This window comes from Mercurialis annua, linkage group LG4 (genome assembly GCF_937616625.2).
Source record: "Mercurialis annua linkage group LG4, ddMerAnnu1.2, whole genome shotgun sequence".
Lineage (NCBI taxonomy): Eukaryota > Viridiplantae > Streptophyta > Magnoliopsida > Malpighiales > Euphorbiaceae > Mercurialis > Mercurialis annua.
Window position 1 is genome coordinate 40,264,382 of NC_065573.1, and position 26,057 is coordinate 40,290,438.

Here is a 26,057-nt window from a genome sequence, read left to right on the forward strand (position 1 = left end):
TTATTTAATAAAATACTGTTATAATTATTAATTGAATTATTTAATGAACTTGTAACTAAATTCTTATAAAAAATAATAATTATTTCTTGATAGTGTAAAATTATATATGAGTTTGTTTCCGTTTACAAATCAAAGTCCTAACAAAAAGGAGGTGTTACTATTTAAGATGAAGTAAATGATTAGCTAGTTTGATTACTCCCTTAGAAAAAGTTGTTTCAAAAACATGGCAATAGTAACAGATAGGAAACCTAATGAAGAAACGGCATTCACGCAATCCAAAAAGAAGAAGAAGAAGAAGAATAGGTATTGGAGGAAGAAGAAAAATAAGAAGCAGCAACCAAAAACCAACATATCTTCCCTGCCAAACGTAATCATGACGGAGATATTATGCCGATTACGTACCGATCATGCCATGATATGCAGAAGAGTCTGCAAGCAATGGAATTCCTTAATCCAAGACCCATATTTTATACATAAAAATATGTATCATGCCATCTTTTTTAACGTTAGCTGGAGAGTTGAAGGAGCTTTACGTGACGATGGCAGCAGTCACAGCTTCGAGCTTATAGCTCAGAGCTACGGCGTACTCATCGAGAGGAGCAGCAACGCGAGGTATCGTATTCGAAACCCAGCAACCAAACGAGTACTTAATCTTCCAACTCCGAGTTTCGCTACTATGGATCATCAAATCACCATTTGTTACGACTGCAAAACTAGGATGTATAAACTCGTCGCTGCGTATTCTTTCCAAAAAGAAACTAACAGCCGAGGCGGTTGTGAAATTCTAACACTTGGTGATGATCTTTCATGGAGAATCATCGAGATCCCTAGCTTACACGATCTTGATCTCGAAAAAGAGAAAATTATGTTTAATATGGAACGCCCAGATCGACAAAATTTCCATCTGATGAGAATTACAAGTAATTTAGCTCAAGTGGTTACAATAAGATTGAAAGATGAGGTTGTGTTTGTTAACACTTTACCTCAAGGAATATTTACAAACCTTGATAGGGTTTCGAATTTTTACTATTTAGCAAGGTGTTTCGATTATGATCGGAATACTGTATTTCCTGGATTTGCCGCTATAGTACACAGGAAACTGCATTATGTGCTTTTAGAAGATTTTAAGGAAAATGATTTTGGTAGAAAATTAGTGATGGACTTGGATTTTATTAAAGGAAAATATATTGAGAGAGATGTAAAACCACTGTTCTGTATTAATTATTGGACGTTTTTTGCCAAAGGAGAGGAGCCAATAATTTATAATCATCACGTTTGCTGGAGAGAATTTGCAATGGAGAAGATCGCCAGAAGCACAAATTATATACATCTATCTCAACATCGCCAGATTCTGGGCTCTTACAGTTACAGCTTATTGAGTTTCAAGGGAATGCAACCCGAGGACTAATATTAGATCATAGGAGCATGCTTTTTCTGGTTTTTGTTTATTTTTGTTATCCAATTTGGTTAGTTTTGAGGAACATTTTATTTTGACATACGAGTCTCACATTAAGGAAAAATTCTTATAGCAAATTACGATTTCCATATTTGTCATAATTTACACTTGTGTCTCTCTTATTTTAAAATCAAACGATATGGTCTTTCACTTTTGTTTCCGCCAACTAAGAGTAGATTAATTTCCAAACACGAAAACGAAATCATTGACGAAAACAGAAACAGATTGACCATATCGTTCATTCAATTTTTTTTTAATTTTGTCATTTAACTCGGTTGACTAACACCAAAAATAGATAAGATGACTAAATCATTGACAGAAATAAAATATACTATATTGTTTGATTTTCAAACAGGAGAAATGAGGGTGTGAATTATGATATATAAATGGAGGCCTCATAATAATTTGTTTAAATTCTAACTATGAACTATTCACTTATCATAATAATTTGATAACAAATAAATGAACATCAATATTTTAAAGAGCAGATTACTATGATACTCCTCACATTTGACATAATTTACAGTTTAGTCTCTATTGTTTGAAAATTGAACTATATAGCCCCTCACTTTTGATTTTGTCAATGATTTATTCCTTCCATCTATTTTGGATGTTAGTCAACGAAACTATATGGTCCCCCACTTTTATTTTTTTCAACAATTTTATTCTCCATTTTTGTTTTTGTCAACGATTTCGTCCCTCAGTTTTGATAATTAATTTCTCCATAAGTCTTTTGACTTCGTTGACTAACACTAAAAATAGATGGAGAGACTAAAACGTTGACGGAAACAAAAGTGGGGCCATATAGTTTAGTTTTCAAACAGAAGAGAGTAAAGTGTGAATTATATCAAATGTGAGAGGATTGATAATAATTTGCTCTATTTTAAATAGGGGTAAACTTAACTAAGAAGCACGGAAACTTCGATAAAGTTGCGTTTCCCGTTTCGGAAACCGGAAACTCTTGGACACCCGTACGAAACGTTTCGTGCCGTTTCTGTAAATAATAAAAATTAAAATTTGTAAAAAATTTAAAATTATTACCCACAAATAAAAAAATTTAACTAGTTACCCATAAATTTTACATTCGCATTGCCCACAATACAACAAATATACTTATTTGTGTTGAATTGTATTATATTTTTTATATATTTATAAAATTTTAAATATTTAGTACATTAAATTGAATTATTTTGTTAATTATCATAAATATTTAAATAATATTTTTATAAATATATCCTTAAATTTTTGTTATTTACACGTTTCCCCCACGTTTTGTGTCCTTCATTTTGAAAAACTTTCGTTTCCCCGTGTCCGTTTCGTATCGTTTCCGTCTCCCGTTTCCGTTTCCGTGCTACTTATGTTCATCTAAAAACTTCTCTACTTTAAAGGTTCATTTTTTTTGCCTTTATGAAACTAAAATTTTTATTTTTGCAAAATAGTTTTTAATCTACAATTTTTAACCCTTTCATCAAATATATCAAAAAACTAATATAAAGAAGAATCCGCTTTGATCAAGACATTTGTCCATCCCATTCTCCAATTGCAGCTGTTACTTACTTCTGTGATAAAACCGCAATTATTACCAACGCAGAATGCAAACACCCCTCTTCATTCATAATCCTCTAGAATTTCTGAATTGAGATAATGAGAGCTCATTCCAAAAAAAAAAACATTATTCGATATTTAAAAGAGAAACTATGGATTACATTGTCGTTGTGGTTCTTCACGCAACTTCTAAAAAAAACCGCTTCGCGAATAAACTTTTATATACCACGAAAAGCCACATGAATGTTTCGATTGTGGTAATACAGATTTCGACATGCTTGCTATGTTTTGGTTTTTGACAATGTCTTTTTTTTCCTCTCGAATTTTTGTAATTGCAAAAATAAGTAATTCCACAATTATTTTAATACAACTACCTATTATCCAGTGATAAAGATTGGATGACCCTGGGAAGTCCTCAAGTTGAACTTCTTTAAAAGTTTGACAAAAAAAAAGATGATTTATTCATTCAAGATTAATTTTAAAACATCTCTCAATGATTGTACTTATATGGTTAATATTATTTATACATGTTACATTGAATTGTATTTTCGACGAGGTATTCATTGTTTTTTTAAATATGACATCACCTGAAATTACAGAGATGCAACACAAAAAAATTCAGATTCCTCGAGGGGTTCAATCGCTTGTCAATGTCGTCATTGTCCTTCAATTATTGTTAAGCAAATGTGAAATTGAATAGCTCATAAGGCAGCAAAAAAATCCATATAGTCTTTAGTTTAGTTTGAAAACTGACTGCAGTACTTTTTTCACAATATTAACATAAACTCTAATTCTGTAGAAGAAAAAAAAGTTTCCACACTTATGTACAAAAATAAATAACTGGCATCCCTATTTCCACTCACAGGTAAGATCGAAATGCAAAAAAGAATTTCCAACTCATAAGAACCGACTCGTAACATGTAAATAAAGCAGCCGAGACAGGCCAATGTCCAGCCGCAAGAAAAATGATACAGCTGGATTAAAACGCTAGCGTTCAGTTTATTATTGAATATGATTGCATAGCATTACCATGTTCCAAATGATAGGAGATACCAGCAGTTGACACATACCTCAAATTGCAGAAATAAAAGTATTCCGCCAAGAAGATAATGAAAGAATAATTATACAACCAAGCAATTGATATTAATAGATTGAAAATCTTCAAATACTCATATAAATATCACCGGTGAAATACCAAATAAAACCAAATTCCTTACACAGCAACCTGAGCAAAGAGCTTCTTGCGGATCTGCAATGCATAGCAACATTATTTTTAGTAATCGCCTCACGAAAACAAGAAAACTGATAGATGTGTGTGGTAAGGAAAATAATACACAAATTGAGAATTATGCAAGTCACTGAAAAAAGTCAGATCTACTCAGTTTCAAGATTGAAAGACAAAATTTAGGTTATTAATTGACAAACACCGATAAGTTGTTCTGCTCAGATTAGTGAACATTGCATTCAGGCTTGCTAAGGAAATTTCTAATTTCTCAAAAGTGCCAAATTAAAGGACACGGGAGAAAATAGTGAAACTTTTTAGAGATTTGGAGAATCAGAACACGTGAGGCTTACCTCAGGAAGCTTTTTACGGAACACAACATCCAACCGAGCATCGAGGCTGTTCTCAAACACAATTTTTCCATCCCGGGAAGCAAGCACCACACCACCAAAACTGGAGAACAAAAATATATCACCGTGAACATAATTTTCCATCACGGCATCACCAGTATTTTGGATGACAAAGAATACTATTATTATGAAATATAAGCCAGTTTTTAATCATATCCTCTGGTTAACTATTGCACAACTAGAACTAGCTATTTTAAATACGACATCCAGATGATTAAATGATTCGACACGACATAAAGTTAAATAAGTTTGGGTTTGGTATAACCAGGTTCGTATCATAAACAGGTCAACCTGTGTATGACATGAATAATTTCATCTAAACAGATAAAACACGTGTAATCCTTTTAAACACGATTAAATATAGCTTATACTTGACCATAATAGTATTCTTTTCATTAAGTAAAATTATTATATTATTTATTTTAGTAGATATTAGAATATTACTGATTCTATTTGAATTATATTAGAGAAAATTATAGATTATTTAATAATTAGATGGGTTTAAATGTATCAATTTAAACAGGTCGACCCAATAACATGCTTAACTAATCGTATTTACACGAGTCATTTCATATAATTTGTGTTATAAACACGTTGCTTATCAAACACGGTTATTAATTATGTTGTGTTCGTGTATAAGTATATCGTGTTTCGTGTGAACTCTCACATGATAAGTTTATGACTGTAGACATGAATTGACATGTCTATCTACACGACAATATGGAATATGATTGTAAAGACTTAACTTCCCCTGTAGGTTACCACTGATATCTAGAAAAATATCAGAAAAACAATAGCTAATTTCCCTTAAATCCCCTAACAAGTACATGCTCTTTGCAGTCTCAACTTGAGAATCAAAAAGGGAAATTACCAGTGAGGACCATGGGCATTATGGTGAGTAGGAGCAGGTGGAAGATAAACATCATTGTCAACTAAGACTTCTGGTGCATGAACATTTGCTTTCTCTGCATACTCTTCTTTTGCTGCATCCAGGACAGAATCCACCAAGTGCAGGTCCTCTTTCCGGCAGCGCAGCAAGACAGCAGGCTCTTTTAATCTCAGCAAACTCTGTTGTGAAAAAAAACAAATAAGAAAGAAGAAAATTGGGTCCTGATTAGATTTTAAATTATCCAGCTCATAACAGGGTAGCATTCTGATAACATATCCTGATAATTATGGAACACGTAACAAGAATTATTTCATAAAACCCAAAAGCAACAGTCCTTGGATACTCTTCACCACATAATGGCTGAGATCAGATCAACATGCTAGACTGCTAGTGACATTCAAGTAAAGAAATCTTGGTTTATAATAATTTAATATGAACTCAACCAACTCTATCCTAACTGGCTTAACACAAAGTAAAACCAGGAAAAATAACTGACATAAACTGAATAACTCACTGACCTGAACAATGAGTTCTTTCAGAAGTTTTTTGTAGCCATGATGATCACGGCTCACATTGAGAAGATCCTTTGTAGCTGCTTCTTTCATGGCATTAACCACATCATCTTGAGCTTGAAGAACCTTAATCCTAGAAGCATTAAGTTGCATGGAGTACTCACTGGCAAAAACATCAACACAATTAAAATTATTCCATTACCCGGTACATACATTATTTTCGAGGTAGCCTCCTAATTAGTCATATACTCCAATCCAACTAATTTCACAATCAAATTCAAACTAATCAGTCTCCAATCAAATTACTGGAATTATATTGTTATATTACTCTAATTCAACATGATAAATATCCAGATTCAACTATCAAAACGCCGAGAACATCAAAATTAATCTGTTAAATAAAAACAAGAGAGCAAAATAAATTACATCTTCTTGCGAACGTCGACTTGTTTCTCCTTACGCTCATACTCTTGTCTGATCTTCTTTTTCTCTGCTTCTACAAGCTGCAATTTCTCAATATTGAATTCCTACGCAAACAGAAGTACAGAATTAATCAATCCTTAATTAAATGCAGCAGATCAACTAAATCAAAACGCAATTAAACAAAATAATTAATTGCAAATGCGATTACGATATAATGAAGTGTTGTTAAAATGAGTTTAAGATAATAAAAATTGCATACGATAAATAATAAGGATTAGGATTAGGATTAGGGTTGAGATTAGTTACTTCTTCAGCAGCAACGGAGATCTCGTTGGCTTTCTCTTCGGCTTCTTGCCGGATAAATCTGACCATCTGTTGGATCTGCTTCGATACATCTCTGTCGTTCATCTTTGCTCAGGCGATTGATTGATATTTCGGATTTTTTTTATGAGAAGAACAAGATCGGAAAGAGCACAAGTTCTGTTTGTTTGGAGGTTTTCGCGATGGTGAATGAGCGACTACTGTGATATTATTATTAGGCAGTTTTTTATTATTTTATTTTAAAATAATAATAATATATCCCTTTGTCCTGGACCAGAAAGTTACTTGAATTTATCTCAATAATTAGGGTAGTTTTCAGCTTTAATCCCTGAACTTTGATATGTTTCTACTGAAGTCCTTTTATTTTAATTTATAACATTATAAAATCTCTGACTTTTGATTTATAATTATATTCATATATAGTGTTTGTGTTTCCTTCTCCCTTTCACAATTGTCTTTTTTGATAATTAATAAAAATATATAAATTGTATTTGTTTTTATTAATGTCAATATTGTTTCTATAAAAATTGAATAAACTAAAATTTCTTTAAAAAAAAGTAAAAGAATAATTTATATTAATTTTACGCAATTGTATTTCTGTTATATGATTAGTTAAACAATATGATATTACAATTTTGTCATCATTTTATTGAGGTTATAATGTGCTTGGTCTAGCCTTTGTCTACCTAAAAATTTCTCTCAATGATAACCTACCATTTCGATAGTTACAATTATAATTATGTCCTTTTTATTTTAATACCGCCAACCTTGTTCAAAAATTTGTAGAGTTTTATGATTACTAGTTTCGCATTACGTGCTATGCACGTGGCTCGTAACGTAACTCCTCAATGAGATAGAAATTTAAATAATAATATATTGATAAAATATAATTTTTTAATTTTGTAGTTCAATCAAACTAAACGATAGGTATTCCTACAATTTGGAGACAATTTAGTTATTTTTTATATGCTAAAAATTAAATTGGAGATAATTTAGCTACCTATTCTAATTAGGACTTTAATTACAATAGTGATTAATTAAATAACTAATTAGTTAATGACTATTAAACATTTATTTAGTAGTAAACTGAAAAGGACTATTCAGTAAATTTGTCTGTCCCCCCCATCCGTGCTTTTATATATAGTATAGATAGATATGTTTGTATTTAACTTATAAAAATATTTTTAAAATTCTGAGAATTAATATTTATGATCAAATTATTCTAAAACATGTGCCATTTTCCTTGTTAATATTTTGTGTGTATTTTACATAGCATTTTTGTTTGCATAGCTTTCTCAGTGACATCATTAGATTTGTCCATATCAAAAGAATATCCACAGTTTCAGCTATCCCAATGACAGCACATTCCCACTCCACTCACAAAGTAAATAAACAAGGGCTTAATACATAGTTTGATCCCTGAACTTGTACCCTTTTACCCATCTAACTTCTAAACTTAACGTCTCACCTATCGAACCTCTGAATTTGTTAAATAATCCGATTTGACCCCTGAACTTGATAAATATGTAAATATTGAACCCTTCGTGTCCACCTGTCACTTGAAACATTCTAGAAGAAATTGTGTACGGAGGGGTTCAATATTTATGTATTTATCAAGTTCGGGGGTCAAATCGGGTTATTTAACAAGTTCAGGGGTTCGATAGGTGAGACGTTAAGTTTGAGGGTTAGATGGGTAAATGGGTACAAGTTCAGGGGTCAAAATATGTATTAAGCCAATAAACAAGGAACCATACATTGTTGAAGCCTTATTTTTCAACCAATTTTGCTGATCAGAATTGCTGGAGTTTTTCAACAGCGACATGCAATCCCCAGGAAAAATTAGGTATACTCTGGCTCTTGTCCTAGCATTCAGCTTGTGCAACCTGGTTCTTTCAGACAAGGTGCATACGAGTGTCATGAACAGATTAGGCAATGGGAGAAACATGACATTACACTGCCAATCAAAAGATAATGATCTTGGCCAGCAGAACATAGCGGACGGAAGCGAATTTGGGTGGGACTTTTCAGTCGATATAGGAGGAACCACATTGTTTTACTGTGACATGGCATGGGAAAATGTACAGCAGTATCATTTCGATGCGTACTCGTTTGCAAGGGATTTTATTAGATGCCAGAGTCGATGCTTATGGCTGATATCAACAGAAGGCGTTTACGGCATGAATGACCAAACTGGATTTTGGGAATTTATATACTATTGGTCAAACTGACACAGGTGCGTGTGTTTGTGTGACTGTAATGTATGTATGCAAATGGGAAATTCTTACCTGGACTTGTTCTGGGCAAGAAATTCATATATCTAAGATAAAAAATAAGATCGCTTATCTATTAGAGATTTTTCGTATTCAAACTTAACTGTGTTCTTAACTAAACGCACTAGATGCGTAACATACTTCTCCGATATCTAAAAAGGAGATTCAAAAATTTCAAGAAAAATGGGTCGACTCTCTTCGACAGAATCATTTGCAACCATGCCTACTTCGTAATTGACTGAGGTAACTTCTGCCGTTGACACCCACCCTCATCCTATCCAATAAACTTTTGTTTCTTTGATAATCGAATATAGCTTATCCATTACAGCTCTAACCAAGGAAAGCAAGGATTTCTATGCAAATGCAATGTGGATTTCAATCATTGGATTGTCCATCAAATCCACTTTGAGTTAAGATTTCTGAACTCAACAAAGGAAAGCTTTTAAAATTGCATTTCAGTACAATTACACAGTCTCATCCATAAACAGTAACATCTTCTGGCATGAAGCTAACTCAAAAGGAAACTAGTGTTCAAAAGGAACTAACCAACAAAATCTTAGAATTGAAGGCCATGTTCCCGAGCTGCATCAGCTAGAACTTGGACACGTCCATGATATGGGTATCCACCTCGATCAAAGGCCACCTTAGTTATCCCTTTCTCTAAACAGGTTTTTGCAATGACTTCACCAACCTTTTTAGCTACTTCCTGGTGAAATTATTTCACAAGAAGTTAGAAATTGTGTAGAGCACCGTACCCAACAAAATGGACTCCGTGAAAAAAAAAAAAAAAAAACCAGCCAACAAGTAATGAAGCAACAAATGCGCCTAACCAATACTATTTTTCTAGCCGTTATGAAGCTAAAACAACCTGGACCCCTTAGATTCTAAGCTCATTATCCATCATTGAACCTAAAACAAACTTACCAAGGTAGGACCAGAACTATAATCAAACTCCTCGGAGATAGGCTTCTGCATTGTTGAAGCCGAAGCAAGAGTGTGCATCTTTGAATCATCAATCACCTGAACATAGAGATGCTTGTTGGAACGATAAACATTCAGTCTTGGTCTCTCTGTAGTTCCTTCGACCTGAAATAACAAAGCAAATTGCAAAAGCAGGGCCTCGAATCGAAATTGGCAATGCCATGACCTAAACACCTAAACTAGTCCTCTCCAGTCCAGCTTGCAATTCCTAGTTAATAAATTAATAATGCACAATCATAATCGCCAATAAAACTCTACTGTCAAACACACTACTTGAGCTGTAACCCAATTGGTAAAAAATTAAACTTTTTTTGAATAATTGAAAAATGGGATTACCCAATTGAGCATCATTCTGAAAGGAAAAAAGAAGACATTGATTACCTTCTTTCTGATGCGAACATGGCGAGCAGTCCTGTTCTCGCGTCTAGTATTACGGTTGGCTTCAATTCTAAGAAGCGATGGAGCAGCAGCAGTTTGAATCGAAATTGGGTTGGGCCTAGCTGAGAATGATGGTGAGAAGTGTTGGGTACATCCTAAAAAAGAGCTGCATAGTGAAGCTGCAGTTGCCATTTTTCTCTCTGCAACACCTTACCTTGTCTATTCTTTTTTCTTTTTCTCCCAACTGCTAACTTGGAAACTATACCTTACCTTATCCATCCTCTGAAAACAATCTTTCATTTTCCCGTTTTGCCCCCTCTGTTTCTTTTTCCCTGGGTGCTTTTAGTTTTAACTGTATTTTAAAAATATTAGTACTTTTTTAAGAAAATAAAAAGTTTGATTAAAATATTAAATTTATCAATAAGTATTAACAATAACTAGCTATGAAGCACGGAAACTTCGACGAAGTTTCCGTGTCTCATTTTGGAAAAGTTTCGGGAACCGGAAGGCGGAAACTCTCAGAAACTTTTGGAAACTAATAAATAAACGTTTCGGGCCGTTTCCGTAAATAAAAAAGTTATAAAAAACCTAAAACATTCTTAACAAATAATTTTTTTGATTCAATTACCTACAATTTTTAGTGTTCATGTTATCGACAATAAAAATTATCTTCTAATTTTTGCTATATTTAATTATGTTTAATTTATTTTTTTAATTGGCATAAATGTATAAATAAAATTTAATATATATCATTTTTAATTTTTAATTTTATAAATATATCCATATATTTTTATTATTTACACGTTTCTCCATGTTTCGTGTCCTTCATTTTAAAAAAAAATACTACCGTTTCCGTGTGTTGGTTTCATGTCGTTTCCGTTTCCGTGCTTCCCAGATAACTAGTGATATAATTAGCTAAGATCTCATGACTCTCTCTCTCATTTTTTTCTTTTTTTAACAAAAACTTAACTTCCGGTAGTTTGTTTTTTCATTTCCTACTACTAAATAGTTTAATGTTGCTGTTGGTGATAGCCACTTCTTTTTCAATTTCGCTCAATTCAATAAAATTTAATAAATAGTCAATTCCTTCCTACTTTTATTCTTGATGGATTAACATTTGCCATTAAAAAGTGGGTCAAAGATAAATTGAAGATCTTTCAACAATGAAAATGAAAATGCAATCGTTTATGGAATATATTAATTTTTTTTATTTTTCTATTTTTTTTATGTGAAAAGTTTGTTATCCTTTATTTATAAAAAGGTTTGTTGTCCCTTTTTTAAAAGGTTTTTCGGGTTGTAGTCGGAGGTTATGGCGATAATTTTTGTTATCGGAATTCCATTAGCAAACGTTGAATAAGTTTGACCAAGGATTGAACTTAATTGACGAAACAATTAGTAATTTAGTTTTTGTTTTCGTAAGTAGATTTGCGAATCAGGCAACGCATGTTAGCGTAAATAGTATATTCCATGTCAGGTTATCGGGTTTAATTTTTGAATTTCCTGAATTTCTTACAAATATAACTGTTTTAGATTTTATTTTATGAAATCTGATGTATTAAAAAAAACTAATAATATAATTAAAATAGTTAAAATTAGTCAAAAGTATATATATATCATTTTAGGTATCAAAACTAAAATAAAATTATTTTGATTCACACTATAAATTTTATCGTTAAAGGGTGTGATTTGTCATTTTTTGATTGATAGGTAAAATTTGATTCGTCAGTTGTTAGTAATTAGTCAGTTGTTGATTTATTTCATAAAGTTAATTATGTTTGTGAAAAAAATTAATAAGGATTGGGATTCTCTAAGGAAGTCGTGTTTACGGTCTACACCGTCATGGACGAAGCTAGGATTTGTTTTTGGAGGGGCAAAAAAAATATTATAATTTTCATTTAAAAATTATCATAAAAAATAAAAAAAATCTAATAAGCTATAACTTAAATGGTATAGGCGTTGTGCAATAAATTGTTAGATCGTGATTCAATTTTTCCCATAAGTGTTTCCGCCTTTTCAATTATAAAAAATAAAAAATAAATTTAACTTTATTAAAAAATATAATTGAGTCTAATTTAATATAGAAATATTAAATATTATTCGCGAAGTTCTACATGTCTTCTTTTTATATATTAATAATAGTTAGACTTAGTTAGGTATAAAAATATTTTAATGACATAATTAATCTTTTAATTAAATGAATGAATGGTCAATTAAATAAAAGAGATTGTATTAGCTAGATTAATATAATGCATATGAGTTTTATGGTGTTGAAATTGTGTAAAAAAATATTACTCTTATCACTAAACTAAATAAAATTTGGATAATCTAAATTTTAGAGGGGCAAGTGCCACTGCAAACCCCTCCCTATCTCTGTCCTTGTACGCCGTTCATTTTAAAATGAACAGTGTAGATTAATTTAATTAAAATTGCACTTTTTTGATCTACACCGTTCAGTTTACAGTAAACGGTATAAATCGTGAACATGACCCTTTTTGAACTTGAGAGAATCTCAATCTTATTAAAAGTTTTAAAAAATATTCATAACATGAGAAACTTTTTTCAAAAAAATACTATTAATAAAAAGGAATAAATTTTAATAACTCCAAACATGATATTAGTAATTTTGTATTCCGACCAAAAGCATCCATTGATTGCTCCTTTAGATTGATAAAATGCGTTTTTATGAAATTTAAATGCTAAATTTAATTTTTTGGGAGATAATTCTATAAATGTTTTACTATAAACGAAAATTTGAATTACGTTTGGTTGGATCTCAACACAATAGCTGTGCTGATGAATTTAAGCATTAATCTAAAATTGTACCAGACTTCAGTTCCCACGTCTTATTCATCAGTAGCGCCCGCTCTACAAAAATTAGCCTCAAAAATTAAAACGCTCACTTTAAATTCAATACCAGATTCAACAAAACCAAAAGTTCAAAGGAAATGCGTAGCCGAGGATCCAGTAACCGGTTAATCAGTGGCGCCAGTAGCGGCACAGCCACTGGCAACGGTTCAGCTTTCGGTTCTCGAGTTTCGGCTCTTTTGTTCGCCATGTTTGCCACCATGGCCACAGTTTACGTCGCCGGCCGGTAACTGATCTTACTTACTTATTGTAGTATTGTTTTCGAAAAATTCTTTTTTAGCTGTTAATTATGATTTGAGAGTTTTTGTTTAATGAATTCGAACAATGTGTTGTTTTTTGTTTTGTTAGTTTGTGGCAGGATGCAGAGAATAGATTGCATTTAGTTAAAGAGCTTGAAATGAGAACTGGTCAGGTAATTATTCTAAATTCATTAAGTTCTGTAATTATTTTGAATTAGTTATTGGGATCATTTATTTGTTTATTAATTTCAGGATAAATCTGCAATTTCAGTTGATGATACCCTAAAAATTATAGGCTGCAGGTACATTGCTTTTATTTAATAATTTTATGATTAAATGTTGAAAGTGTTGAGCAGCTTTATCAAGAGAATTGACTCAAATGAATAGCAAGTTTTTTTGTTATTTAGGGAGCAACAGAAGAAGTTATCAGCGGTTGAGATGGATCTTGCTGAAGCTAGGCAAGCGGGTTTTGGTTCGAAGCAAGTAAAGGACGATCATTCTAAAAAAAATGATAAGAAGAAGCTTTTAGCTGTCATTGGAATTGCTACTACATTTGGTCGTAAGAGAAATAGAGATGCAATTCGTAAGGCGTGGATGCCTACTGGTGTGTAAACTTAGCCATTTGAAAACTAGTTGTGTACGGTTCATTTATTATTTAACCCATGGAAAAGATAAAGTTGCATTGCAGGGTGTTTATGTGTATGTACTGCACTTTTGCTTATTAATCATGATTCTCAATATTTTATTAAGCTGTTCTTTGTACATTAGTTAATCCAGTAATTAGAATATGTGCAGGTGCGGCTCTTAAGAAACTGGAGGAGGAAAAGAGCATTGTTGCACGATTTTTTATCGGAAGAAGGTTTTTGTTTTGGGTGATCTTTCTTTATATTATTTGAAATTCTCATTTTTCTTAGTTAACTTACATTTACATGTTGCAGTGCAAATCGTGGAGACAGTTTGGACAAGGATATTGACGATGAAAATAGGCTGAATAATGACTTCGTTGTCCTTGTATGATCACGTTTAAATTATTTGAAGAATATTTAGCTTGCTTTATATTTTGTTTTTATAAGAGAGATGACCTTTAAAGAAATACACTTGCAAGCCTTCTAAGCTCTAGGTTTTGATGTCTGTGTGAAGGAATTTAACTTGTTATTTGACTAATTCAGCCTTAGAATAAATCAGGGTGTTTTAGAAGCAGCATTTCTGCTTGTAAAACATCATAATTTCTTATTTTATGCTAATTTTTGTAATTCATTTAAATGCTTCATAAAAACTTATGCACATAAATTTTATTCGCATGTTTAGAAAGTTGGTAATTTGAAATAGCAAGCATGAGCAAGTCATTTAAATCCTTTTTTTTTTACCTAAACAGGATGGACAAGTGGAGGCAACTGAGGAGAATTCGAAAAAGACAAAATTGTTCTTTATACATGCTGTAGAGAAGTGGAATGCCGAGTTTTATGTCAAGGTCAATGATGATGTTTATGTTAATATTGGTATGTAAATCTATATTAGTTCATTTTAGGCTCTCAATGAAATAAATCTTCAATGTTCATTTTCTCAAATCTAAATCATAGTAATCCGCTAGAGGGAGATCTTAGTTTGTTTGAAATAGGACTCATACATAGCGCCTGTTTCATTCTCTCTTAATAACATCTGTAAATTAGTAGATTATTAATTGAGTTCATTGTTTAACAATTGAATATTATGCTACGGCTCAAAATGCAGATAAACTAGATATAAAAGTTAAGACGTAGTTATACTTTTGCCCGTGGCAGCTTGAAATACTATAATTCTAACAAATTACAATATTGTATTTTACTTTTCTTATACAGATGCCCTGGGAGCAACACTTACCACTCATTTAGATAAGCCTCGTGTTTATATTGGGTGTATGAAATCAGGCGAAGTTTTCTCTGAGCCGTAAGTTTGATCAAAATGTAGTTAATGATAATTTTATCTCATAATGGAAGTAGATATTGGATAATAATGTTATGTGCAGCCCTTATGTCAGTCATCTGCATGTTGTAGGACCAATAAATGGTATGAACCAGACTGGTGGAAATTTGGTGATGGAAAATCGTAAGTAATATAGCTTCGGATTCTCTTGATTCAGTGAATGGAGAATGTTTGCGCCTTGCGGTATTATTGTACTTTTTTATGTGGAGCATGCTCCAGCTTAACGATTTTTAAGTTGCTTCATTTGTTTTCTTTATCTGGTCTTAAGAATAAAAACAAGACAATCCCTAAATATATTGTTCTTCCATATCTTAGATAAATCTTATGATGGTATTATAGTGTAGTAAAGAAATCTTCCTAATTGAAAGACAGGGGTGGCCAGTGTTGTATAACTGAAAGCATAGCCTGCCATCCTGTAGTACTTTTTGCATTAGCATATCAATTATAAAGGCAAATAACCGGTTATTATTGGATTTTTCTGAACAAGATAATCTCTTGTATATCTTGCTAGCAATTAGCGCCTAGACCGTCTTAATCAACACGTGTCTGATGCGATCTACAGCGTGTTCTTACAATTTGTTGTTTTAATATCTTGACTTTGTCGCAGATACTTCCGACATGCTTCAGGTGAAATCTATGCCATCTCACAAGCTTTGGCTCAATTTATTTCAATTAACAGGTAAATCCTTTCATCATCCACTCGTAGATGGTACAACGTTATGCATATGGGTTCAATGAGTTGACCACTGTATATGTAGCAGATCTATTCTCCGAACATATGCCCATGATGACGTCAGTACCGGATCATGGTTCATTGGGCTTGATGTGAAGCACATCGATGAAGGGAAATTTTGCTGCTCCTCATGGTCTACAGGTTTCTCTCTGTCTTTTTTCCTCATACACACACCGACACACAAACACCAACATACAATTTTCTCGGCGTTTACATGATGACATTTTTTGCATTTTAATAAATCTGTGCGGGCAAGGCACTTTTTCAATTCACAAGTGCCTTGATACCGGTTATTTACAATGCTGGTTTTAGATTTTAAATATACTGAACTTGTTTGTTTTCAGCTAGTGACACTGGTTACTACTCTTCCTAATATATTTGGTTAATCTGTCTGATACTTCAGGAGCGATATGTGCAGCTGTGTGATTAGTTAGACTAACCTTGAGCTAATTGAAAGTCAAACTTCATCATCTATAACATGCACTGTGAGTGATTCTGATGCCTTGAAGGTGTGGCATGATTGATTAATGAGGTTTTTTTTATGCGAACATCTACCGTTTGATTGATCTAGACCTTTTATGTTAGCCTTTGGTGCCAATCAGCCACAATCAGGATTAATCTAAAGCATTGGATGAAAGCACCATTCTTCAACCAGAAAAAGATTTTGTAAAGCTATAGTAGCCACAGTTTAATTGAAAATGTAATATAGCAGTGTTTTTGAAGTACCTAAAATTTAGCAACCTGGTATTTCTTACCGATTCTTCATAATATGGGTCTAGTTTTTCTAGATTTGTACGGTTCATTTAGTACAATTTAAAAGAAAATAAATAGTATTAAAGCTCTATTACATTTAGAGATGTATACGAGCCGAGCCAGTCCGCTTTATGCTAAGTTCAAGTTCGAACTCTAATGTGTTATTCGGGTGGAGCTTGAATGAGCTTAAAATTTTGAGCTCGATCTCAACTCGAGTTCAATAGAGTAAAATTATTCATGGAAAAATTTAATACATTTGATGCATTTAGTTTTATGACCCTCTTTAATTGTCGAGCTCGGTTTAAAATTTTAAGTCATTTCGAGTCGATCTTGAGTATCAATTAGTTTTATGAGCCTCTTTAAAACACTGATTAAAAGTATAAAACATGCCAAAGTTAATGATTCATTTTATAATCAAACTGTCAGTTAAAAAAATCATGGTTGTTTTTGGGGTCAAATAAACAACACTTGAATAATTATTTTTGTAACGGTCAATTAACTGAAATAAGCAACCCTTTTGTACCCCAACCTTCCTCGAGAACTGAAGGGGCAACTTTTTCGCGCCCATTTTCAATTCTTGAAACTGCACTCTTTCAGGCTTACCAAACTCAAAACAGAAACCCATGGATTACAATTCACGCAAAGCTTAGGGTTTTGTTTCATATGAAAAATATACGCCACAAAAATGACAGTTCAAGCGATGGTTTCATGAATGAAATTGGGAAGAAAGCTTAGATGATCCTTCTCAATCAGATAAATGATAGCCTAGAGTAATGTCAGGTACTTCAGGTTCTTCTTTTCGGTTTAATTTTAATTCCCAAGTTCAGTGTGGTATACGTGAAATGTAGTTGATTTTTCCTGGAAATTGGCATAGTCTTTGCCATGAATTGGGGAAATTTTGAAAGTTTTAGGTTTTTGTCCTGAATTACTAGAAAATTGTTACTAAAGTAATGGATTTGTTTTTCATGGCGCTTGTGGTGAGATAATTCCATAAAAGACTGCATAAGACAAGCAAACAAGACTTTTCCCTGTGATTCAAAGCACAATTGGAGAAATTCGGTTCGAATTTAATCAAACCGACCGTCGGCTCACTCCTATTTGATAGTAAAAATATGGGAATTATTCGGTCTTTAAAAGAAAATAAAAAAAAATCGAAAAATTTGGTTTGGTTTTCGGTTTAACCAAAATACAAAAATAACTTTAAAAGAAATCAAAGATAAAAAAACAAAAATTTAAAAGATATCAAATTTAGAAATCAAATCTAAGCAAAATTATAACATATCATATAGATTTTATTGAAATCCTTCTTTTATGACTAATGAGTGTTTTCAAAAAATGTCTTTTTTTTTTCAATTTTTGTAAAAATATGCTCTTCTTGGATATTTGGTAAAATTTTGATAAATTTTCTTATTATATTTAAAAAGTTTATTTTTATAAATACAAGTTAACAAAAGTATATTTTTATAAAATATGAAACAAAAATAAGACATAATTTTACAAAAACATCAAAAAAAGGAGGTAGTTTGGAGTGTAGTTTCCTCTGAAGGCGAGAGTTGAGCACCCAATAAGTGGATACCACACTGTTGAGCCCAATATTGGTGGGTGGAATTTTCTGTGTATGGGCTTAGAAAGGTAGGCCAAAAGTGCATTCTAAAAGCAAATCTAAGTCATGAGTAATGAAGAAAAAGCATGAAACAGTGAAGGTGCATTGCATCTTTGGTCAACAACACATTTCTTAGCCAAAACAATTTCCTTTGTCGGTACCATTTTTCCAAACTAAATGCACTTTTAGGTACAATTATATCACCTCTCCTTCTCAAACTCATCTTTTTATTATTAGTAAACCAAATAAATTTTATAGTTCATTACTATCAACCTTTTCTTAATTTAAGTTAAAATTATCATTTTCATCATGTATTTTAAAAGGTTACATTTTTTATGACTTAATTTTACTTAATTGAAATGGTAATATGCATATTTAGATCTCTATATTATTATACTTTGTGAATTGAGCCCCTCTACTTTTATTTGTCAAGATTGAATCCCTATACTTTAAATTTTATAAAACTTAGGTCTCTCTAACACGGAAATAAAGTGTGTGTATTCAATGCTCCGTTAGTGTGTCTGTGATAACTTTTTTATTTATTTTTTATATAACTTTTTTCTTCAATTGGATTTCTACACTTTTATTGTTATTGAAAATAAGTCTTTCAATCATTAACACTTTTTATAACAAGAGACCCAATGTCCACAACATTAAAAATATAAGGACTCAATATATAAAAAAAATATTGGAGGGATCAAATAAAGACCAATTTTATAGTATAGAGATTTAAATATGCGTTTTGTCAATTTGAATCCTTATAAGAAAAATTCCAGTTGTTATACTAAATAAGTCTAATTGCATCAAAAATCACTAATTTTTGCGTGTTTTTGGTATTTAAATACCAAAAATACGTGATTTTTTTTGATTTTTGGTGCAATTAACTCACTTAAATATTAGATGAAAATAAATTACTTAAATAATATACGAGAAAACCACTAATTAATAATCATAATTTAAAATTAAGGAGTTGATAGTAATTATTTTCAATTTTAGTACAACCAACATTTTTTTTTATATTATTGAATTGTCTACCGGATCATGAAAAGTTACAAACAAATTAACGTCAAAGAATTTCTGTTATTGGGTTGAAAACCATGTAAATTGTAAGATGGTTAGATGCACATTTTCATATATGTTTCTTGAAAGTATGTCAAAATAAAAGGGAAGAAAATGTGTAGTACTTGCTAGACCATGTCTACCTTTGATTTTCATGGTTATGACAATTCATTCTATTTAGGTCTAATGGTCCAACCCCACTTAAGCCTCCTTTTAGTGGGGTCTTAGTTAAAGTATTTACATTAATATATGATATTTAAGTTTAATTATATGAATCCAACAACCTATTAGTTGCATCTTTCTTTGCTTCTACATTCATTTTTGTTGCATGTAAAAAGGAATTTATTCTCTTCTGTTTTCATATGGATTATGGATATTTATTTTTGTTCAGCTGACTAAGCAGATTAGCACAATGAATGGGATAATCTTGTTGGTTTCAAGCTTCAATTGTTGACATTTCACTTCTTTCAATTATTTTTTTCTAAAAAGAAATGTAAACTAAATTAATGAATGTGACATATCTTAAAGTCAGAATTTTATTAAACTCAAACTAATTATAAATTTAATAAAATATTATTAATTGCATTAATGATATTCCATTATCTCATACTTTCCATATAAAATTCAAGCATATAATTAATATTTTATTTTTATATTATTTATCTTGCATTGAAAATATAATATACAAATATTAACTCTAGACTAATAATTATTTTAAACTAATTAATTTTATAATTTTTTTACGTATTAATGGTTCAAAGGTTAATAGTAAACAAAAGATAAAAAGAAAAGAAAAACAAATAATAAAAATGCGACATATCTCAAAAAGCACAATAAAACATAATTAGGACAATATAAGTTTATATTAATCGAATCCATAAATACACGTACTAATTCTTTTAAAAGTTATGAGTATGCATACATTGAATTATTTTTTATATTAAACAAATTAAATTAAACCCTTTAAAGTTTATAGGAACCAGAATAAATATTAACATTCCAAAACATTCTTTCTTTGTTTCAAAAGGGCAGTTATATTCGTTAATTCAGGTAATCATGGTCGCATGTTTTTCATTTCAAAATTGTACAAAAAAATCAAAATATCCACCACTCTAGAGAACTATCCTCTCATGTCTTTTTTGAAAATTTTATAAATCTAATTCTTTTTTTCACATTATGTATTATGTACCCAAAAACAAGTGGGTGCTACTCTTAATTTCTTTAATTATTTATTTATGAGTTAGTCATGTTCCTAATGATGACATATTTTTGTGTTGCATCTTTTATTTTTTTAGTCTCTAATTGCCCTTTCAATTTTATTCTAATCTTTTTAAAGACGAGGTCTCACTATTAAATTCAATTATATTTCAAGACTAAATCTTGGAAAAAGCTGTGATCCAATCTTGACCCTTATTATATTTTCTCCTCCTTTAAAGTTGTGAAACTGACACTCTAAAAAACCTTTCTTTATTCTTTGATTGGTTCTTTGTGAATTTTAGACAGTTGGGTCATCTGGGATAATTTTGTTTCTTCTTCTTGAATTTTAACTAGTTAAGAGATACTTATAATTTTCTTGTGTTTGTTTTAGTAAAGGATCTGTTTTTTTTTAAGTTTTTTTGAAGGGTTTTAATTTTAGTCCACAAGTTTCTTTCTTTTTATTGAAGTGGGAAACCCATCAAACAAGTTCTTGAAATCTTTTAGGTAGTTAGAGATTTAGTAGTTGCGTTTTTGTTTTCCTTTCACGGGAAATAAAGGGTTTGTCACAAGAAAGTAGCTTACAGAAAAGTTCAACTGTTTCAGTAATTGCCGAGTCTTTGCCTTTTTTAATCTCTCAGGCTCAGGAGTTCTTGATTCTTGTGTTGGTGTGTTCTTGATTCTTGTAATTCTGAGAGAAACCAAGAAAAAGATTTGTTTGTTTCTATTAGTTTTGTATAGTCTTGATTCTTTTGTCACTATGAATCAATCTGGATCAGCAGCAGCAGTTGAAGTTGTTAAAGATAGAAATGGAATTGATCAGATTGTTCTTCGTAATCCTCGAGGAGCTTCTGTTCGGGTTCGAATTAGCAAATTCATTCTTGAAATTTTTAATTAGTAGATCTCATTTTGTTGCTATATTTGACTAATGGTATGCTAATTTGTGTTCATCCAGGTTAGTTTGCATGGAGGACAGGTTCTTTCATGGAAGACTGAACAAGGAGAAGAATTGCTCTTCACTAGCAGTAAGGTAAGCAACTGGGCTCCTTGACTTATGTTGCACTAAATCGGAAAAACGTTGAATGAGAAATGATGAAACAAAAACGCGAATGATATGTTTCTATAAGAATAAATTATAAACCTATCTGGAAAATGGTGAAACAATAATCTTTTGTAAGAATAAGTTATAAGTATGAAGTTCTGCAGTTTCTGAAAGAGAAATGAGACTTGAATCATAGCAATCGATAAGTTTTTGTACAACATAGGCAGCTAGTCTTATACAATTGAAATTAAGATTAGAGATTGGACAATATTTGTGCTTAATTTTTTATGATCTGCGGTTTATCCCGTGGTTTTTAATCTTCAACAGGCGATATTCAAGCCACCCCATCCAGTACGAGGAGGAATTCCTATATGCTTTCCGCAGGTAAATTTTAGCCTATATGTTAGTTTATCTATGAGTATTATATGTCAATTCTGGAGATTTCTGGCTAATAGGATTCTGTGTATTGGTATTGAAGTTTGGAAATAGTGGATCGCTGGAGCAAAATGGGTTTGCACGGAAGAAAATTTGGGCGATAGATGATAATCCTCCTCCGTTGCCTTCTAATGACTCTAATGGCAAAACATATGTTGATTTGCTACTTAAGCCTTCTGATGAAGATCTTAAGATCTGGCCACATAGGTATAATCTCTGATAATCACATATCCTTATTATGTGCATTTTGACTTTAATAATCTAAGTTCTGCAGAAACTTTTTCAAGTCGTACACTTCGGCTTTTCAATTCTAAATCTGAAAACGATTTGAAAACTGCAAAAGAATTATACATATGTTACTACTAATGTTGTTTCGCCGTCTTTTGTTTGAGTCATGTACTATGTCAATGTTTCTATGCAATAAATAATCAAAGAAAAATGTGAATCGACCCGTTAGAGTCAGGTCTACCCACTGAAATTTTGCAGAATATTGTAGCAGAAATGTTAAATTTAAAGTAACTTGTATTTGCAGCTTCGAGTTTCGTCTCAGAGTGTCATTAGCAGCAGATGGGAACCTGAACTTGCTATCACGCATCAGAAATATCAACTGCAAGCCATATAGCTTCTCAATTGCCTATCACACATATTTCGCCATCTCAGACATCAGTGAAGTGAGGGTTGAGGGATTGGAAACTCTTGATTATCTAGACAACCTATGTCAAAGAGAACGCTTCACCGAACAAGGAGACACCTTGACTTTTGAATCTGAGGTATGATTAAGAACTATGTTGCAAGAAAACTTATTGTTCCAAGAACACTTATGAAACTCTTAAAACTTCATACTTATAAAGTATCATATAAAGAATGTATCAATTTTTCATTTGAGGGTTCCATTTATGTGCAACATAATCGTATATATATTTCACTAATAGCGAAGTTGTATGCCTTTATATAACTTTTTTGTTCTTGATATAAATTTGGTTTTAGTAATTGGATTGGATGACTAAACAATTAGACCTATTTCTATAGTAGTATAAAAGTTATTGGCTTATTAAGCAAAGGTGGAAATTGTTATGATTTTCAGGTGGATCGTGTTTATGTGAGCTGTTCAAACGTTGTTGCTATTTTTGATCATGAAAAAAAGCGAACATTTCATGTGCGAAAAGAAGGACTTCCTGATATAGGTAACCTTCTTTCTTTTCCTTCAACCTTTTATACTAAACTAAAACTAGAGTCAGTAGTTCCACAAAAAAGAATTTACATTTTCTCACTTATTTATAGAGCTGTAAATCAAACCGAACTTTGATATGTTGATTCAGCTCATTACATACAGTGAAATATTCATGTTCGGCTTGACCTCGGTTCTGTTTTGAGTACGGAGCTGTAGTTCTGTTCAAGCTGTGAGCACTGAGTTTGAACTTGATTCATTTATTTTTTTGTAAAAAGTTCAAGCTCGGCTTAGACTCAGCCTGCGTCTCGCCAACTGATAACCGAGTTCCTAAATGAGCTGCGAGCTCTTAACCAAGCTTAAAGAGGTCATATGCGGACTAATTAAACAAGCCGAGCACCAGTTAGCTCAAACTCTGGCTTGTTTAAATAAATGAATATAAAATAGATTTCAAAAATAATTCATTTAAACTAACAAATGGGCTCGAGTCCATCTCTTATCGAGCTGAACACTGAACAGCTCGTGAGGGCTCTGTTTCGTTTACTTGTTATTGAAGTTCTATTGTGGTTTGTATGTATAGTGGTGTGGAATCCATGGGAGAAGAAAGCGAAAGCCATTGCAGATTTTGGTGATGAAGAGTATAAACAGATGCTATGTGTTGACGGGGCAGCAATTGAGAAGCCAATTACGCTAAAGCCAGGTGAGGAATGGACGGGCCGATTAGAACTCTCTGTTATTTCTTCCAGTTGAATAACTCAGTTCTTTCAAGATTCAAGGCATAACTAATCTAAATAAAATGTTGTTTTTTGACAAGTAATTTTTTCATTTTTTTGTTGTGTTTGTAAAGACGAGGTAAATAAAGAAAATCATATTTACCTTGTTAGTCAAATGGAGATGTCTGTTTTAGTATCTTCTCCATGTGTCTTTGAAGATGTATAAGGAACTGATTTTCCAGCAAAATCAATTTTATGAAGAATATGCGTTTTAATCCGGGGTTGATTATGAGAAATTCTTAATGTAACTTCGCTGTTAAATATTTTATACATTTTAATGATGTGTTTTAAGATAGTCGGCTCAATACACAAATGATGTGGTGAACTCTAAGTATTTCTCGGTTTATTATAACTTGTGAAAGAAGGTTCATTCGGATGATGCAACATAGAAAAAAATAGATGTTTTAATTAGTGGTCAAGTATAACTCTTATCAAATAAAATATTTGGCTTACAAAGAGGTTCTCTCGCATTAAACACAAAAGGGAAAGAAAATGTTAGATAAATTATCAGGAGGTTGTGAAGGTAAATGCGTCTCTAAATACATCAAGAGATCAATGGCATGGTTATGGCCACTCTGATCCTTGCGTTATAAACTTACAAAGTGTGTATCTGCAGTTATTAGAAGAAAAAAAATGTTATACTGTTTTTTGATATTTTCTTCGAGATAAATCAATAGATAAAAAAAAACTCATCATCATCTACGCATCATTGCATATTAGTCGAATTACCTCTGACATAAACACATATAATTTAACAGTGCATATTAGATATCTAAGATTATTACTTCAATATTGTTTTGTTATCTAATTGGAATTTTTTTTATAGGCCGAACTCGTATAATATAATAAACAATCATTTTTTTTTCTTTTTGGTTTGGTGGATAAAAATTTATCGACGAGCGCATATCAAATTTAATTTATTTTAAATTAAAAATCAGAAATAAATTGAAAACCTTTCAAAATAAATATATTGTGTATTGACTATAGAAGTTTTATTTTTAAAATATGATATTTCCTTGTTTATTTTTCTTTTGTAATTTTGTTATAAAAAATTTATTTTTCTTTTTTATGAGGAGTTTGTCAAATGATGGTTGAATCGGATGTCATGATTGTAGTGGTTTATATTAGAGATCAATTTAGGCAATTTCAGAGAATTCGATAATTTATTTTTTGTAAGTAGATATGCAAATCACGCAGCGCATGTATCAGCATAAAAGGTTTATTCCGTATTAGGTTCTCGGATTTAGCTTTCAATTTCTTTTAAAAAATATATTTTTTAAAATTCCATTTATGAAATTTAAGCTAAAAAAACAAATACCATCAATACTTGCTAAAGTATACATTAATAGGGAAACCCAATATCCCTGGCCCAGATATGATTTTGACAGAAACCCCAAAACAATTAGCCAATAAGCCATGTTCCATAAATACAGCAAGAAGGTGCCAAAATGGGCTGTTTTATTATTCCCAATCTCACATACATAACTCCAAAATCAAACATATCAACACAACATGTTCAAATACCCCAATTACATCCCACCAACATTCTTCAAACACACTGCATCCTAAACCATCACTTCAATTCCAACTACTCTACTGCATTATGTAAGTATAACCGAATTAATCAACCTAATTCAACCAAAATTTAGTTCCATTTTTAATTTATTTGGGTTCGAGTATGGTTTATAATTTTAAAAATATAATTAATTTAGTTCAGTTTAATTTTTCAGATAAATATATTTAAATTAATCGGACTGACCAAGTTAACCAAATTACATATACGCATTGCTATTTTACTAATTATGTGGAAACGTAAGGTATTTT

At 31.6% G+C, this 26,057-nt stretch overlaps 6 protein-coding genes across 8 annotated transcripts; 4 read left to right on the plus strand and 2 right to left on the minus strand.

Moving 5' to 3' along the window:
* The first annotated feature begins 373 nt into the window (after positions 1-373).
* Positions 374-1,408, plus strand: LOC126678700 (uncharacterized). The gene has a single exon (XM_050373595.1). The coding sequence runs from the start codon at positions 374-376 to the stop codon at positions 1,406-1,408; it is 1,035 nt and encodes a 344-aa protein (XP_050229552.1).
* A 2,568-nt stretch (positions 1,409-3,976) lies between these two features.
* LOC126678907 (V-type proton ATPase subunit E) lies at positions 3,977-6,997 on the minus strand. The gene is made up of 6 exons (XM_050373823.2): positions 6,764-6,997; positions 6,461-6,561; positions 6,041-6,197; positions 5,505-5,701; positions 4,577-4,676; positions 3,977-4,250 (listed from the first exon to the last, which is right to left on the minus strand). The coding sequence occupies exons 1-6, from the start codon at positions 6,863-6,865 to the stop codon at positions 4,215-4,217; spliced, it is 693 nt and encodes a 230-aa protein (XP_050229780.1). The 5' UTR covers positions 6,866-6,997; the 3' UTR covers positions 3,977-4,214.
* Positions 6,998-8,598: 1,601 nt separating this feature from the next.
* LOC126678701 (self-incompatibility protein S1-like) lies at positions 8,599-9,006 on the plus strand. The gene has a single exon (XM_050373596.1). It carries the CDS (start codon positions 8,599-8,601, stop codon positions 9,004-9,006), a length of 408 nt encoding a protein of 135 aa, XP_050229553.1.
* A 467-nt stretch (positions 9,007-9,473) lies between these two features.
* On the minus strand, positions 9,474-10,670 carry LOC126679262 (50S ribosomal protein L18, chloroplastic-like). The gene is made up of 3 exons (XM_050374253.1): positions 10,411-10,670; positions 9,973-10,134; positions 9,474-9,754 (listed from the first exon to the last, which is right to left on the minus strand). The coding sequence occupies exons 1-3, from the start codon at positions 10,597-10,599 to the stop codon at positions 9,605-9,607; spliced, it is 501 nt and encodes a 166-aa protein (XP_050230210.1). The 5' UTR covers positions 10,600-10,670; the 3' UTR covers positions 9,474-9,604.
* Positions 10,671-13,067: 2,397 nt separating this feature from the next.
* LOC126677357 (hydroxyproline O-galactosyltransferase HPGT1-like) lies at positions 13,068-16,993 on the plus strand. 3 transcript variants are annotated; one of them, XR_007640503.2, is made up of 13 exons: positions 13,073-13,498; positions 13,621-13,684; positions 13,764-13,813; positions 13,919-14,115; positions 14,307-14,370; positions 14,450-14,522; positions 14,887-15,010; positions 15,350-15,437; positions 15,546-15,596; positions 16,081-16,152; positions 16,235-16,347; positions 16,610-16,691; positions 16,792-16,993. XR_007640503.2 is itself a non-coding variant. In XM_050371925.2 (12 exons), the coding sequence occupies exons 1-12, from the start codon at positions 13,353-13,355 to the stop codon at positions 16,630-16,632; spliced, it is 1,065 nt and encodes a 354-aa protein (XP_050227882.1). In that variant the 5' UTR covers positions 13,073-13,352; the 3' UTR covers positions 16,633-16,993. The 3 variants fall into 3 exon arrangements, 2 of the variants coding, with proteins under 2 accessions (XP_050227883.1, XP_050227882.1); XM_050371925.2 differs by having other exon boundaries at positions 16,610-16,993; XM_050371926.2 differs by lacking the exon at positions 15,546-15,596 and having other exon boundaries at positions 13,068-13,498; positions 16,610-16,993.
* A 3,938-nt stretch (positions 16,994-20,931) lies between these two features.
* LOC126677359 (putative glucose-6-phosphate 1-epimerase) lies at positions 20,932-24,448 on the plus strand. Its single transcript, XM_050371927.2, has 7 exons — positions 20,932-21,674; positions 21,771-21,845; positions 22,185-22,241; positions 22,336-22,499; positions 22,825-23,062; positions 23,377-23,476; positions 24,041-24,448. Exons 1-7 carry the CDS (start codon positions 21,576-21,578, stop codon positions 24,208-24,210), a joined length of 903 nt encoding a protein of 300 aa, XP_050227884.1. The 5' UTR covers positions 20,932-21,575; the 3' UTR covers positions 24,211-24,448.
* Positions 24,449-26,057: the final 1,609 nt, after the last annotated feature.

What these genes read in the sequence shown, in the direction of transcription:
- LOC126678700 (XM_050373595.1), top strand. Translation starts at nt 374, where the DNA reads ATGACGGAGATATTATGCCGATTACGTACCGATCATGCCATGATATGC.
- LOC126678907 (XM_050373823.2), bottom strand. Translation starts at nt 6,865, where the DNA reads ATGAACGACAGAGATGTATCGAAGCAGATCCAACAGATGGTCAGATTT. An exon ending in TGAAAGAACTCATTGTTCAG is followed by an intron (nt 5,702 to 6,040) that starts GTCAGTGAGTTA and finishes TTTTCACAACAG; the next exon opens with AGTTTGCTGAGATTAAAAGA. An exon ending in TCCGTAAAAAGCTTCCTGAG is followed by an intron (nt 4,251 to 4,576) that starts GTAAGCCTCACG and finishes TATGCATTGCAG; the next exon opens with ATCCGCAAGAAGCTCTTTGC.
- LOC126678701 (XM_050373596.1), top strand. Translation starts at nt 8,599, where the DNA reads ATGCAATCCCCAGGAAAAATTAGGTATACTCTGGCTCTTGTCCTAGCA.
- LOC126679262 (XM_050374253.1), bottom strand. Translation starts at nt 10,599, where the DNA reads ATGGCAACTGCAGCTTCACTATGCAGCTCTTTTTTAGGATGTACCCAA. An exon ending in ATGTTCGCATCAGAAAGAAG is followed by an intron (nt 10,135 to 10,410) that starts GTAATCAATGTC and finishes TTGTTATTTCAG; the next exon opens with GTCGAAGGAACTACAGAGAG. An exon ending in ATAGTTCTGGTCCTACCTTG is followed by an intron (nt 9,755 to 9,972) that starts GTAAGTTTGTTT and finishes TAATTTCACCAG; the next exon opens with GAAGTAGCTAAAAAGGTTGG.
- LOC126677357 (XM_050371925.2), top strand. Translation starts at nt 13,353, where the DNA reads ATGCGTAGCCGAGGATCCAGTAACCGGTTAATCAGTGGCGCCAGTAGC. An exon ending in TAAGGCGTGGATGCCTACTG is followed by an intron (nt 14,116 to 14,306) that starts GTGTGTAAACTT and finishes GAATATGTGCAG; the next exon opens with GTGCGGCTCTTAAGAAACTG. An exon ending in TGATGTTTATGTTAATATTG is followed by an intron (nt 15,011 to 15,349) that starts GTATGTAAATCT and finishes TTTCTTATACAG; the next exon opens with ATGCCCTGGGAGCAACACTT.
- LOC126677359 (XM_050371927.2), top strand. Translation starts at nt 21,576, where the DNA reads ATGAATCAATCTGGATCAGCAGCAGCAGTTGAAGTTGTTAAAGATAGA. An exon ending in TGCTCTTCACTAGCAGTAAG is followed by an intron (nt 21,846 to 22,184) that starts GTAAGCAACTGG and finishes AATCTTCAACAG; the next exon opens with GCGATATTCAAGCCACCCCA. An exon ending in TTCCTATATGCTTTCCGCAG is followed by an intron (nt 22,242 to 22,335) that starts GTAAATTTTAGC and finishes TTGGTATTGAAG; the next exon opens with TTTGGAAATAGTGGATCGCT.